Below are 14,919 nucleotides of genomic sequence, written 5' to 3'. Positions count from 1 at the left end.
TATTAGGTGTATTACGGTAGTGCGGAAGCATCCCTGATTTGGATGAGGACCCCTTTTTTATGGGGGCTGTGTATTAGGTGTATTAAGGTAGTGCCTAGGGTCTGAGAGCAGGTCTCCACGGATTACTAGGTGTACTACGGTAGCGCCCACGCCCCCATAGTGCTAGTGCTACCGTAATCTACCTAATAACTAGTGTCTGGCGCGTAGGAGCCCCAGTCATAGAGCAGGGCCCATGGTGTGTGGCGCTGTACAGGGCAGCCGAAGCATGTTTCCCTGCCCAGTTGGGGGCTGGGGTGAGACTCCCCTCTCCCCCCCCCCCCCCCAAACTCATCTCTGGGGCAGGCTCTTGGCTGCTGTTCGCTCGGCCTGGCTTGGAACAGGGCATCTCCCTGCCCACAGCCCAGCTGGTCACAGGGGCAGCGGTGCTGCAGGTGGGTGGGGCTCAGCAGAGGGCAATGCTGCCCCCAGTGTGGCCCTGGGGGGGGGGGGGGGGAAGGAGGGTGTGCTGTGCCCAGGGAGCATTCACCCTCCAGTCACCTCTTCCCAGGGCGCCCTGCCCTCTGCCTCAGGCAATGCCCGCTGGGGCCCGTCTGGCCCATCCCAGCGCAGGATCTCCCTGGCGGATCAGCACGCGGCCGGGGCAGAGCCCGAGCTCTTCTCTGGCGCCGTTCAGCTGCAGAGCACCCTGGTCCCCAGACAAGGTCGGTAGTGTTAGCCCCACTTAGCAGATGGGGAAACTGAGGGGCCAGCAGGCCCAGGGCAGAGCTGGGAACTGATCCTCCCTGTGGCTTCTAGTTTCCAGCTGGCAGAAGGGAATAGCAGCCCCCCACCCCTCCCGCCATGGGGCGCTACCCCTCGGACTTGAGTACAGCTCCAGGCTGGAGGGATCCCCCAGCACCCTGCAGCAGCTCTGTGCCCTACAGCCAGCGCTGCAGACGCTAGATGCAGGACTGGTTCTAAACTGCTGGCTGGGGCTCCCCGTCTCCCCTATATTCCCCCCCCCCCCGCCGGCTTTCCCCACACACGAAAGTGCAAGGTAGCAACTGGGGCGGTTCAGAGTTGCGGCAGGATCGACCCCAGGCCCTCACAGGCTTCCTCGGAGCGAGCCCTGGGGGGAGGGAGGTTTAAAACCAGCCCTCCATGCAGGAGAGCAGGGGCATCCACTCGCCCCCCTGGGCCTGGATAAACAGCAGTGGGTCTGGCTTCATTCAAGCTGGTTTTTAAGCCAAGTTCAACTGGAGCCAAACAAGGGGGGGGGGGGGGTTGGGTCAGTTGAAAACCTGCTCGTGCGTTAAGGGCCTGGTGTTTTTGCCCCGTTTGGCTGAAGGTGGGTCAGGCTGGAGTTAAAGGGCAGCGATAAAGCCAGGACTCCATTCCCTGCCGGGCCGGTGAGGCCCCGAGCCAGCTGTCCCGCTCTCAGTCCAGCCGCCCCAACTCCCCCTGAACGCGGGGGCTTTGAAAGCAGGCGCTGAGCGGCTGGGCCTCGCTTTCCCCCTCCCGCAAAGGAAGCGACACCCCCACCTTGCCGCTCTTACTCACAGCCCCTGGCCCTGGAGCCCAGCCCCCCAAGGGCGACAGCATTGGGGTGTAGATCAAACACCTGGGGCATGAGCCATCCATGCTGGCTCGGCTCCAGCGCTGCCTGGCTTTCCAGCCCCGGGGGGGGCCCTGAAGCGGCTACACCCCCACGAGGTGCTTTTGGGTTGAGACGAGAAGAGTGAATTGGGACCATCTCCAGCCACCAGTCCACAAACTCCCCCCCCCCCCCAATCAAGCACACATTCTCGCCGCCACGGGCCCACGGCTGCTTCGGCCAGGGGCCAGTCTGGGCTTAAAAACCGCCCGACCGGGCCATCCCTCAGCCTGGTTCTGTCCAGTCCAGCTGCTGGCTCTCAGCCTCAGGTGGTAAGCTCAGGGCCCATGGGGCCCAGCAGAAATCGCCTCCCCCGGGGCTGGGCAGAGCCATCCCAGCAGCTGAGCTCAGGGCCTGTCTGGCTGCTAAGAGCCAGGGGCTCGCTGCAGCGGCTCTCAGGAGGGGGAAGTTTGCCTCTCGCGTGCGGCCGGCGTCTCCCCAGTACTGCCAGCTGGAGTGTTTTTCAAGCCCTGAGCACCGTGGTGGGGGCCCACCTGTGAGCGTTGCTGCTTATACACAGATGCAGCCACCTCTGGGGTGGGACACAGCCGCTTATTATCTGCAGGTCCGTCGCCCAGCACCGAGATGCAACTCAGAGCAGAAGATGCAGCGGTTCAAAGTAGGCTCAGGCTCTGAACCTGCCCCCCATCCAGGGGCCCCACAGGCGTCTACTCCTGCCCCCAGGGGCCAAATACCAGCCCCCCGCTGCCACCCCCTGTGGCATGACAGTGAGAACATGGGGGTTCCCCCGCTGAGCTGTAGCAGTGCCGTAGTTTCACGATTGGGACCTTTCCTCATCCACCCCCAGGGGCAGGTCCCACCCCTCGTCCCGCCACAGGCCGACAGCACTTCTCCAGCAGGGTCCTTGCCCGGGCTCCTTCCCCCTGAGCCAGAGGCACCGAGCTGGTCAGAGGGGCCACCTGCCCCCGAGGAGACGGAGACAGGAACACCTGGGTCAAGGGGCCCTGGCTACCCCGCCCCCCCTCCCAGCCCATTTTATTTTAAACGTGACCCAAGTTGCTGGAGGTGGGACTGGCCCATTGCATGTTTCCAGCAGAGCACACGAGAGCTGCCTGACAGTAGTTCCTTGTGGCTGAGGGGGAAACTGAGGCACGGAACTGCAGCCAACCTTCCAGCAACCTCCCCCACCACCCTCTGGCCAAGACCCCACTCAAGAGCCGCTTAATACAATTATATTTAAAAAGGCAGGAACCAGACAGTGAAAGACAAGGGATTGAGCCATTTTCCCCCAGCCCCAGAGGGGTGAAGCTGCCCCCCCCCCCAGTCCTGGTGGGCGAGCGAGGGGAGAGGCCGGGGCAGCCCAGGGCTAATGAAACGATGCCTCGAAGACGGGGGCATTTGCAGCAGGGTCCCGCGCTGCTGTGGATGAGAGTTGAGGGGACCGGAGCTGGGACCAGGACGGGTCAGCCAGCAGGGAGCGCTGCACCACCAGGGCCCAGCACGTAGCCGGCGAGCCAGGGAGCAGAGGGGTCCGGGGGGGGAGGGGGCGGAATGTTGATGGCCCCCCCAATTAACGCCCCCCCTTTGAACAGTTCATCTGGTGGCACCAGAGCGGGGCTCAGCTGCCTCTGGCCCAGAACCAGGCGTCTCTGCCGTCACATCTAGGGCTCAGCCCCCAGCCGGCACCGGGGTTGGGTCCCCGCTTCCCCTGGCTGCAGGGCGTCTCCGAGTCTCGGCCCGGCTCACCCCATCGTCTCCTCCTCGATGCGGTTCTGCAGCCAGGGGCGGGTAGCCGGCACTGGGGGGGGCCGCTGCGGGCGGGGGGCTCCTGGGCGGCTCCCGGCTGCGGGAGGAAGGACGTGTCCACAAGGGGCCCCAGGTCCTGTGGCGAAGGGAAGCTGCCGGCCACAGGGGCGGCGCCGTCGGGGTGAAGCAAGGAGACCTGGGACCGCCGGGCAAGGTCCGACTCCTCGGCCAAGGCCTCCTCATGGCTGCCCGGGGCCCGGGGCCCGGCTTCCTCGCCCCCCTCCCAGCCCTGCTGCTCCGGGGCGAAGGGGACCTCGCTGAGGGGCAGGCGGCGGGTGGGGGGCCCACAGCTGCAGTCCGTGCTCTGCGTGTCACTGGCACAGACAGCTGTAGGAGGTGGAGGCCTCGGAGACGCAGCTGTTCTTGCGGCGCAGCAGGGAGAGGCGCCGGCCGAAGCTGCCCGGGGCGGGCCCCGTGGCCAGCAGCCGGTTCAGGAGGTGCAGGGGGACGTGCCGGCTCGGCTCCAGCCCCTCCTCGATCTCCTCCAGCGGCTGGAACTGCATGTCCTCCTTGGGCAGCCTGCACCGGAGAGACCAGGGATTGGAATGCAGCCAGCTCTGGGGTGGGGCACGGCCCCTCGTTATACACAGGTCCCTCACCCGGCCCTGAGCTGCAGCCACCTCTGGGGTGGGGCACGGCCCTCGTTATATATGGGTCCCTCACCCAGCGCTGAGCTGCAGCCACCTCTGGGGTGGGGCACGGCCCCTCGTTATACACGGGTCCCTCACCCGGCCCTGAGCTGCAGCCACCTCTGGGGTGGGGCACGGCCCCTCGTTATATATGGGTCCCTCACCCAGCGCTGAGCTGCAGCCACCTCTGGGGTGGGGCACGGCCCCTCGTTATACACGGGTCCTTCACCCGGCGCTGAGCTACAGCCACCTCTGGGGTGGGGCACGGCCCCTCGTTATACACGGGTCCCTCACCCGGCGCTGAGCTGCAGCCAGCTCTGGGGTGGGGCACGGCCCCTCGTTATACACGGGTCCCTCACCCGGCCCTGAGCTGCAGCCACCTCTGGGGTGGGGCACGGCCCCTCGTTATACACGGGTCCCTCACACGGCGCTGAGCTACAGCCACCTCTGGGGTGGGGGCACGGCCCCTCGTTATACACGGGTCCCTCACCCGGCCCTGAGCTGCAGCCACCTCTGGGGTGGGGCACGGCCCCTCGTTATACACGGGTCCCTCACCCGGCCCTGAGCTGCAGCCAGCTCTGGGGTGGGGCACGGCCCCTCGTTATACACGGGTCCCTCACCGGCCCTGAGCTGCAGCCACCTCTGGGGTGGCGCACGGCCCCTCGTTATACACGGGTCCCTCACCCGGCCCTGAGCTGCAGCCACCTCTGGGGTGGGGCACGGTCCCTCGTTATACACGGGTCCCTCACCCGGCGCTGAGCTGCAGCCACCTCTGGGGTGGGGCACGGCCCCTCGTTATACACGGGTCCCTCACCCGGCCCTGAGCTGCAGCCACCTCTGGGGTGGGGCACGGCCCCTCGTTATACACGGGTCCCTCACCCGGCCCTGAGCTGCAGCACCTCTGGGGTGGGGCACGGCCCCTCGTTATACACGGGTCCCTCACCCTGCGCTGAGCTGCAGCCAGCTCTGGGGTGGGGCACGGCCCCTCGTTATATATGGGTCCCTCACCCGGCACTGAGCTGCAGCCACCTCTGGGGTGGGAGGCTCCAAACCAGGTTCCAGGAAGGGGGGGCGGCGTTCCCATCCCATCCCCCTTGGGTGAACCCTCAGCAGAGCAAGTGCCCCTGGGATCCCTGTGGTCCAGGGGCCAACCATGGGAGCCCCCAGCACCCCCCGGCCCGGGCTCACGTCATGTCGAAGGTGGAGCCCTGGAAGGACGGCTGGTGCAGCAGGAAGACGGTGGCCGCCGTGTAGGGGGCGCGGGGGTTGGAGGCGTCCCAGTAACGGTCCTTCTCCAGCAGGGGCAGGTCATCGTACATCTCGTCCACCGCCATCATGGAGACCTGGGGGGGCAGGGCAGGGGTCAGGACTCCTGGGGCCTAGCCCGGGCCTCTGCCCCAGACTGGCTGTGGGAGCGGGAGCCAGACACTACGTTGGGGGGAGGGTCCCTGCTGCGTGTTCGGCAGGACCCCACAGTCTGTGGGGCTGGCAGGGGGTGGGGGCCAGGGTGGGGGGGAGGGTGTTCGTCAGGACCCCACAGTCCTGTGGGGCTGGCAGGCGGGTGGGGGGCAGGGTGGGGGGAGGGTGTTCGGCAGGACCCCCACGGTCTGTGGGGCTGGCAGCGGGGTGGGGGCCAGCGTGGGGGGAGGGTGTTCGTCAGGACCCCACGGTCTGTGGGGCTGGCAGCGGGGGTGGGGGCCAGCGTGGGGGGAGGGTGTTCGTCAGGGACCCCACGGTCTGTGGGGCTGGCAGCGGGGTGGGGGCCAGCGTGGGGGGAGGGTGTTAGTCAGGACCCCACGGTCTGTGGGGCTGGCAGCGGGGGTGGGGGGCAGGGTGGGGGAAGGTACCTGGAAGTTGCGGTCGATCAGCCAGGTTGGTTTCAAAGTCGTCGTCATCCTCCCCAAAGGGATTGATCAGCTGCTCCGCCACCTGGGGGGAGCACGGCCTCAGCTGGGGGGGTGGGGCAGATTCCCCCCCAGCGCCCCTCCCCCAGTGCCCTGCCCCAGCGCCCTGACCCCCACCAGCCCTGCCAGGCCTGCCCCTCCCACCTCTCCACCTAACGCCCCCTCACCCCCATCGCCCCCTGGACCCCCCAATGCCCCTGCCAGGCCTGCCTTCCCCCAACACCCTGGCCCCCAATGCCCTGCCAGGCCCGCCCCTCCCCCAGCACCCTGCTCCTCCCCCAACACCCCTTCCCCAGCACCCTGGCCCCCAATGTCCCCTGCCAGGCCCACCCTCCCCCAGCGCCCTGACCCCCAACTCCCCTTCCCAGCGCCCTGACCCCCAATGCCCCTGCCAGGCCCACCCCTCCCCCAGCGCCTTGCCCTCAACGCCCCTGCCATGCCTGCCCCTCTCCCAACTTCCTGTCCCCCCTCCACCCCAGCTCCCTGCCCCCCAATGCCCTTCCCCCAGCTCCCTGACCCCCCTACGCCCCTATCAGGCCCGTCCTTCCCCCAGCTCCCTCCCCCAACACCCCTGCCAGGACCCGCCCCTCCCCCCGGCTCCCTGCCCCGATGCCCCTGCCAGTCCTGTCCCTCCCCCAGCTCTCTGCCCCCCAACCCCCTTCTGGGAGCCCCCCCCCAGTACCTTGCCCCACCCCTGTCTTGTCCCTGTTCCCCCACACACACACCTTGAGCCAGCCCACGTAGAAGAAGAACTGCAGCAGGGTGAAGACCGGCACACACAGGTCCAGGTCGTGGCCCTTGTAGCCCTGGGCTGGGTCCAGGAACTGACGCCCGATCAGACAGGCCACGAAGAAGCTGTACACGGCGATGGTCACCACCTGGAGGCAAGGGCAGAGAGTCAGGGCAGTGCCAGGCCCGGGACCCCGGCGTCCGGGTCTCCCCAGCCCTGCCCCTCCCCTCCCCTCTCTTCCCCATCCCATCCCCAGAACCCCGGTGTCCGGGCTCCCCAGCCCTGCCCCTCCCCTCCCCGCTCCTCCCCATCCAATTCCCAGAACCCCGCGTCCGGGCTCCCCAGCCCTGCCCCTCCCCTCCCCGCTCCTCCCCATCCCATCCCAGAACCCCACGTCCGGGCTCCCCAGCCCTGCCCCTCCCCTCCCCATCCCAGCGCCAGGCCCGGAACCCCGGCGTCCGGGCTCCGCCAGCCTCCACTCCACGGGGTCGGCGCTCACCTGCGTGTAGACCAGGGGGACGCTGATCCAGTCGTAGTGGAACAACATGCTGCAGTTCGCACGGAACTGATTCAGCTCCTGGAAAGGGGGGGGGGGGGCATTTCAGAACCAGGGAGGGGGCAGATCCCTGCTGGGGGGGGCATTTCAGAACCAGGGAGGGGGCAGATCCCTGCTGGGGGGGGCAGCTTGACAGTCCCCCAGGGACAGACTCAGGGCATCCCCAGGAAATGCCCCCTGCCCAGCACAGAGCCCCCACCACTGCCAAGGTGTCTCCCCTCACTGGGGTCCCCTCTAGAGCTTGGGGGGGCTCAGTCGCCCCCATCAGCCCCCAGTTAGTGCTGATAGGACGCAGCTGGCTGGGAACTGAGCAGAGACCCAGCAAACTCATCACCTGGCAGATGAGGCACCGGATTTGCCAGCCACCACCAGGGGCTGGATTCAAACCAGCTGGGAGAAGAGGTAGAACCCAGGTATCCGGGCCTTCTACCCCCCAACCCCGAGCTGGGCACAGAACCCAGGCGTCCCCAGTCAGACACTCTCCCCCTGCCCCCCCCCGGGTTTCCACCCACCTCCATCAGCATCTTGAGGGCACAGTTGTCCCGGACGCGCCCCTCCTTGCGAGCCTGGGCCGCCAGGTTGGTGAACCAGACGCAGGGGATCCAGTACTTGTTGTAGGACGAGCTCAGGTTCTCGTATTTCTTCCGCTCCTCCCGGGTCATGAAGCCTGCGGGCGAGGGGAAGGGGTCACCCAGCCGCCCCCCCAGCCCGGGCCGGGGACCAAACCTGCGGCCCGCAGCCCCTCCAGCCCCCACTACAGGGATTCACACGTCTCCGTGGGGTCTGGCCACCAGGGGGAGCAGGAGAGGCACATGGGGTTCGCCTCGAGCATGAGGAACCAGGACCCCAGTGCGGGGGCGGGAGGGGGGGCATTGTTACCACCTGCCCCTTCCCCCCTCTAGACACCCCTTTCATCAGCCCCCCTGGACAGTCCCCCCCCCCCCGCTTTAAACAGACTCTACACTGGGACCCCTCACCTAGACTGAGATGCAGCCACCTCTGGGGTGGGGCAGGGAGGCTGTTTATCCAGGGACCCCTGGCCCGGCGCTGAGACGCAGCCGCCTCTGGGGTGGGGCAGGGGGGCTGTTTACACAGGGACCCCCGGCCCGGCGCTGAGACGCAGCCGCCTCTGGGGTGGCGCAGGGGCTGTTTATCCAGAGACCCCTGGCCCGGTGCTGAGATGCAGCCACCTCTGGGGTGGGACGCAGGGGCTGTTTATCCAGGGACCCCTGGCCCGGCGCTGAGATGCAGCCGCCTCTGGGGTGGCGCAGGGGCTGTTTATCCAGGGACCCCTGGCCCGGTGCTGAGATGCAGCCACCTCTGGGGTGGGATGCAGGGGCTGTTTATCCAGGGACCCCTGGCCCAGCGCTGAGATGCAGCCACCTCTGGGGTGGCGCAGGGGCTGTTTATCCAGGGACCCCTGGCCCGGCGCTGAGATGCAGCCGCCTCTGGGGTGGGGCAGGGGGGGCTGTTTATCCAGGGACCCCTGGCCCGGCGCTGAGACGCAGCCACCTCTGGGGTGGCGCAGGGGCTGTCTTTCCAGAGACCCTGGCCCGGCAACGAGATGCACCTGCTTGTGGCACGGAGGCTGTTGAACAGCCATGCCAAGGTTTTGATCAGGCCGTGAAGTAAGTTCTGGATACAGCTGAAGCAGTGGGAGGGAGTTAGGGAGGTGGAAAGGAATTCCCGGTGCTGGACGCTGGCCAGGCCGCCGGGGTTCAAACCCTCCCCCCCCAACACAAATGCGAAGTGACAGTGGAGTTTTACTGGCCGCGAGGGCCTGGGCCCTTGATTTTTGTCTCCCAGCGGGATTGGGATAGGAGAGCGCCCCCTGTTGAGCCCCCGCCCCGCTCCCTGCAGCCCAGCGCCCCCTAACCCTGCATTGGGGTCAGCCCTGACTGGGAGGGCAGAGCGCCCCCTGCTGAGCCCCTGCCCCGCTCCCTGCAGCCCAGCGCCCCCCGGCACCTACCTGCCTCCACCACGTGGTCGATGGTGGGGAAGCGCTTGAAGACGGCGGTGCTGACGGAGCGCAGGATGAGCACGGCCGAGAGGCTGCTGTAGCGCATCAGGGTGCGGCGGTAGAGCCGGCCTCGCTCGTCCCCGCCGTGCACGGAGCCGGAGATGGCGCACATCAGGCGGTCGGGCATGGGCATGCAGCTGTACTGGCTCCACCACCGGTTCACTACCAGCGTGACGTAGAAGCCTGCGGGCAAAGGGACAAACACAGGAGTCGGGGACCGAGCCGGCCACAGAACCCCGGCGTCCTGGACCCCAGCCCTGCCCGGCGGGGGGACAGAAAACAAGCCCCAAACCCAGGCAGGTCAGTGGGGTCCAGTGGGGCTGGGAGGAGTCGCTCGTTCTCACCCTATTCCCCCTGGCTTGAGTGGCCTAGCGGGATTCGAACCCAGGGCTGGTCCCGCCCTGGTGGGAGAGCTGAACCCACACCCACAGCCCAAGCCCCCCCATCGCCCCCTCATGGTGCTTCAAACAGCCCAGAGGGGCATTCTGCCCCCCAGGGGGCGAGCCAGTGGGGCCCATACATCCTATAGGGCCTGCCCGCCCTCGGAGAGGACACGTCTCTCACACGAGGGGCTGGGCGGGGAATGTGGGGGGTCCCAACTCTTACCCAACACGAAGGAGACGGGGATCAGGTTGGCGTAGTTGTCGCAGTAAATCACCAGTTTCTCAAAGTAGCGTTTCTGATCCTCGGCCAGGACGAAGCTGCGGGTGGGAATCGGGCCGGGGGGGAGGGGGCGGAGAGAAATGCAAGGAGGTTGGTGCCTTGCTCGGGGGTTTTCCACCCAGACCGTGCACGGGGATGGGGCGTCCACACACGTGTGCAAAGTGCTGCACGCCCCTCCCCCCCCCATGAGAGCACAGGCACGCAGACGTGCGAGGGGCCGGGGGCATGTTCTCCCCCCCACCCGCGTGCAAAGAGCCACAAGCACGTGTGCAAGGGGCACGCTCACCGCAGCCGTGCACAGGCCCAGGGGCACACGCGCGTGCAAAGGGGCCCCCCCTCACCGGTAGGTCAGGCTGAGCCCCAAGTAGGTGACGAAGAAGGCCAGGAACTCCTTGTACAGCAGCTTGTAGATGCTCCCACGCCAGAGCAGTAGCAGTTTGTAGAAGCCCCCGAAACGGGCGTTGGCCACGCGGGCCGTGTAGGTGACAGTCATGGCGGGGCGGCGAGGGGGACACGGGCCCTGCAGAGACACGCGGACAGCGCCGGCCACGGGGTCAGAGAAATCAGAGACGGGAAAGGCCGGAAGGGACGTCAGGAGGTCACGGGGGCCGCCCCGTGCACTGGGGCAGGACCGGGGGGGGGTCGTCCCTCCTCCTTGCTTTGGGAGGGGAAGTCGGGTGCTACCCACCTGCACGCCGGGTGTAGCCCCGCACACCCTGTCTGTTGGCACTGTCTGTACAGCGCCTGGCACGGGGCGGTCCTGGGCCGGGACTGGGGCTCCCGTACTCCAAATAAGGAGGGAACAGGGGAGCACGGAGAACCCTGGCGTGAGGGCAAGGCAGAATGTGGACCCCAATAAGGGTGGAAGTGGATAACGGGGGAGCACACAGCCAGGCCTGGGGGAAGGGGCACAGAGCACCAGGCATGGGGGGGCAGGGAGTCCCTGACATAGAGGGGGATGGGAGGGGCGCTGCCCAAGAAGGGATGTGGAGTTGCGGGGCCTTCACATAACCCACTAGTAAGTCACGGCATGTTAACCAGTCCTCAGTGAAAGAGACCCCCCCATGCCCCGTAAACTCAGAGCCAACATTCCCACCTCGTAAATTCCCCCTCCCCCCCCAGATGTTTCCCCCAAATTGGGGAGAAAAGAAAAGAAAGAAGAAACTCAGCCCATGGCAAATCTCTCCATTCCCACCAGTCTCTCAGACCCGGCCCCGTTTCGGCTAATTCATTATAAATGTTCCCAGACTGCTTTGCCCCCCCGCTCTCCCCCCAAGATTTGAAAGCCCTTTGCAGAAAGAAATTCCACATTTGCCTGGCCTTTCGCTGATGGAGATTTTAAGGCCAGGCCCTATTTTTAGCCAAGATGGCCCTGAAAAAGCCACCACTGTTATCGGTGGGTTTGGGTTAAGACAGGGCCGACGAGAGACGGAGAAAACCGCAGAGGCAAGATTGAGCCAAGGGAATGTGAGGGGAGAGCAGCACTTTTGCCTTCTTAACGCCCCTCTGTCAACATCTGGGGTCAGGCAATTGGGGCGGGTGGTTTTCCTAGGCTGGGAGATTCCAGCTGCCTCTGAGCTCGGGACTCTAACTGCAATGGAGACCGTGGGTGAATACCCGGCAGAGAGCAACCGAGGCAGGCCAGTGGCATGAAAACGGGCTGGGGAAAATACAAGTGAGGCAGCAAGTCTGTGCTCTTATCTCCCGTGTCATCCCAGCCTCAGCTGCGTGACTATTAAAAGGCACCTGCAATGGTTTCGTTAGGGGAACGCAGGGAACCCAGCCTCCAGTCACCCCGCTCTGAGGTCTAGAGCAGACTTCCAGAGCTGGGCTCCGTTCCCAGTTCGGGGAGGGGAGGTAGGAGGGGGGCACATGGCAGCTGGGAGCCAACACTCCTATTCACAGCTCCCAGCTTCTTACTCGAACCCCCAGGTGACCCCACTCACCTTCCCAGAGCTGGGAACAGAATCCAGGAGTCCTGGCTCCCAGCCCTAATCACTACACCCCACTCCCTCCCAGCCTGGGGATAGAACCCAGGAGTCCTGGCTCCCAGCCCTAATCACTACACCCCACTCCCTCCCAGCCTGGGGATAGAACCCAGGAGTCCTGGCTCCCAGCCCTAACCACTACACCCCACTCCCTCCCAGCGTGGGGATAGAACCCAGGAGTCCTGGCTCCCAGCCCTAACCACTACACCCCACTCCCTCCCAGCCTGGGGATAGAACCCAGGAGTCCTGGCTCCCAGCCCTAACCACTACACCCCACTCCCTCCCAGCGTGGGGATAGAACCCAGGAGTCCTGGCTCCCAGCCCTAACCACTACACCCCACTCCCTCCCAGCCTGGGGATAGAACCCAGGAGTCCTGGCTGCCCGTTTAACCCCTTTTCCACAAAGGCACGTTACAAAATGCATCCAGTTGGGGGAGCGGGTTTAAAGTGGTAACATTTTAAAGCTTCAATTAACTAAACCAGTGGTTCTCAGAACTTTTGTCCCGGTGACTCCTTTCACATAGCAAGCATCTGAGTGCGACCCCCCCTTATACATTAAAACCACTTTTGTATCTATTTAACCCCATTATAAATGCTGGAGGCAAAGTGGGGTTTGGGGTGAAGGTTGCCGGCTCGCGACTCCGCATGTAATTACCTCGCGACCCCCTGAGGGGTCCCGACCCCCCGTTTGAGAACCCCTGAACTAAACTTTCCAATAATTCGATCGTCACTATTCCCATAATATTCCCAAGCTCGCCAAGGGCCACCACGAAACCAGTCCGTGAACATCATATTCCCAGCTCAGCCCGTCTGAGAACCATTAGAAACTAGGTTTCAGAGCAGCATCCGAAGAAGTGGGCTGTAGCCCACGAAAGCTTATGCTCTAATAAATGTGTTAGTCTCTAAGGTGCCACAAGTCCTCCTGTTCTTTTTATTAGAAACTAGCACATTTCAGTAGTTAAAGAGCAATGATGAAAAATATTCCCCAAATATTCCAATAGCTGCTATTGTTAACGACAACGCTAGCGAGTCACTGGCCACCCAGAGGACAGCGTTTGAGGCCTGGCCTGGTGTTAACTGAACTATTATCCTCCGGACAGTGGCATTCACCTGTGACACCTAGAAATGGTCTAGCTGTGAGCGCCAGGCCGTCAGATTCCTGATCCCACTGTCCTGCCCGGCCTGTCATCTCTCTGAGACCCTGGATGATTTTCATAGTCGGCTCTTGGAGCTCATTTCAAACCCGCCAAACTGCTCCGAGACTCCTTGTTTTAACCACGGTTCTTCCGATCTTGGGTCTTTTGGTCTTTCAAGCTTCAGCTCCCAGAGTCATGTGATGGGGAGATGCTCCCCGGAGCTTCCCACCCTGCTAGCTACAGAAAAGTGTCCGGCTCGGGCAGTTGCGACTGATGGCCAATAAAACCAGCCCCCAGGTGACCATGAATGTTTGTAGGCGCCTGTCTCATGATTTCGTGACTGCTGGGGTGGGCTGGGGGGGGGTTACTGACCTCACTTACACCCACCCCTGCGGTTGTGCAGCAGACTGGGGTGCTGAGGTGCTCCCGTAATACACCTAATACCGTTCAGCCCCCAGCACAATGGGGTTCTGATCCCGGCCATGCGTAATAACGCCTAATCCACTGGCAGGATTGGGACTTTCCAGTCTGGAAAGGAGCTCAGCCCAGGGCCGCTCCCCCCACCCCAAGGTCCCCACTGTCTGCTCAGCCCCTCACACTCCCACGCCCCATTCCCACCACTGCGGGGGGGGGGGGGGAAGCTTTGCACTCACCTTGCCTGGATCTGCCGGGTCTCTTTGCAACCAGACACTGGTGGAGGAGAAGTTGAACTGAAGGCAGCCGAGCAGCAAATCTACCCCCCCCCTCTCCTCCTGGGGGGCCAAGGAGCCGGAGCCCAGGAAGGAACTGGCTGCCAAGCAGGTGAAGACCTCCAGGAGCAGCCAGGGGGACACCAAGGAGCTATTGCAGCTGTTTAAAGAGACCCCCCTCCCCTGGGCTGCTGTTTAAATACCTCCGTGCCCACCCCTCTGACCTTTGTCCTCCCAGAACCTTGGATTGCATGGGGGGGCGGGGGCGTAGCTTCCTTTCCCATCACTGGGGGGGGGTGGCTGGGTTGTATTGGCACTAGTTCCCCAGGGAACACAGAGGGTCCGAACCAGGGTGCTGAGAAATGATCAAGGTGGGGGCTAGTGGGGCGAGTAAGGAGGGGGCTGGGAGCCAGGACTCCTGGGTTCTATCCCTGGCTCTGGGGGCTAGTGGGGCGAGTAAGGAGGGGGCTGGGAGTCAGGACTCCTGGGTTCTATCCCTGGCTCTGGGGGCTAGTGGGGCGAGTAAGGAGGGGGCTGGGAGCCAGGACGCCTGGGTTCTATCCCTGGCTCTGGGGGCTAGTGGGGCGAGTGAGGAGGGGGCTGGGAGCCAGGTCCTGCTCTGAGAAGGGAGTGGGGTCGGAGTTAGAGTAGGTTGTTCCTATTCCCATCTCCAGCCCCTCACCCCGCCCCCACCCGCTCTAACCACTAGATCCAACTCCTCTCCTCCCAGAGCTGGGACGAGAACCCAGGTGTCCTGCCTCCCCCCAGTAGCTGAGCATGGAGTGTGTGTGTCTCCCCCCCACCCCCCACCCCACCCCGCAGGGGACCTGAGGCAAGCGGCTCCCTTCTCTATTGGCTTCTTCCCTGGCTCTGTTTGTCGAGTCAACACCCCCAAGGTTTGATTCCTGCGGGGGGAGGCCGGCAGGGCAAACACCTCAGACAATGCACTTGCTCCAGCCCGGAGTCTCCAAAGCCCCCAGCACATTCCCCAGAGTTACGCAACCCCCCTTCCCAGAAATGCAGGGCAGCCGGGACTCCTGGGTTCTCTCCCCGGCTCTGGGAGGGGAGTGGGGTCTAGTGGTTGGAACAGGGGGGACTGGGAGCCCGGACTCCTGGGTTCTCTCCCCGGCTCTGGGAGGGGAGTGGGGTCTAGTGGTTGGAGCAGGGGGGACTGGGAGCCCGGACTCCTGGGTTCTCTCCCCGG

At 64.7% G+C, this 14,919-nt stretch overlaps 1 protein-coding gene across 1 annotated transcript; it reads right to left on the bottom strand.

The window, feature by feature from the left end:
* Positions 1-598: 598 nt before the first annotated feature.
* Positions 599-14,469, bottom strand: BEST2 (bestrophin 2). Its single transcript, XM_065576575.1, is given in 11 exon segments — positions 599-3,919; positions 5,218-5,372; positions 5,877-5,900; positions 5,902-5,958; positions 6,659-6,811; positions 7,163-7,240; positions 7,732-7,886; positions 9,189-9,422; positions 9,846-9,940; positions 10,244-10,422; positions 13,680-14,469. Coding segments are annotated over 10 exon segments (1,311 nt in total). The 5' UTR covers positions 10,396-10,422; positions 13,680-14,469; the 3' UTR covers positions 599-3,711.
* Positions 14,470-14,919: the final 450 nt, after the last annotated feature.

Source organism: Chrysemys picta, chromosome 22 (genome assembly GCF_011386835.1).
Source record: "Chrysemys picta bellii isolate R12L10 chromosome 22, ASM1138683v2, whole genome shotgun sequence".
NCBI lineage: Eukaryota > Metazoa > Chordata > Testudines > Emydidae > Chrysemys > Chrysemys picta.
Note: the sequence above shows the minus strand (reverse complement) of the source record. Positions and strands in the feature narration are given on the sequence as shown.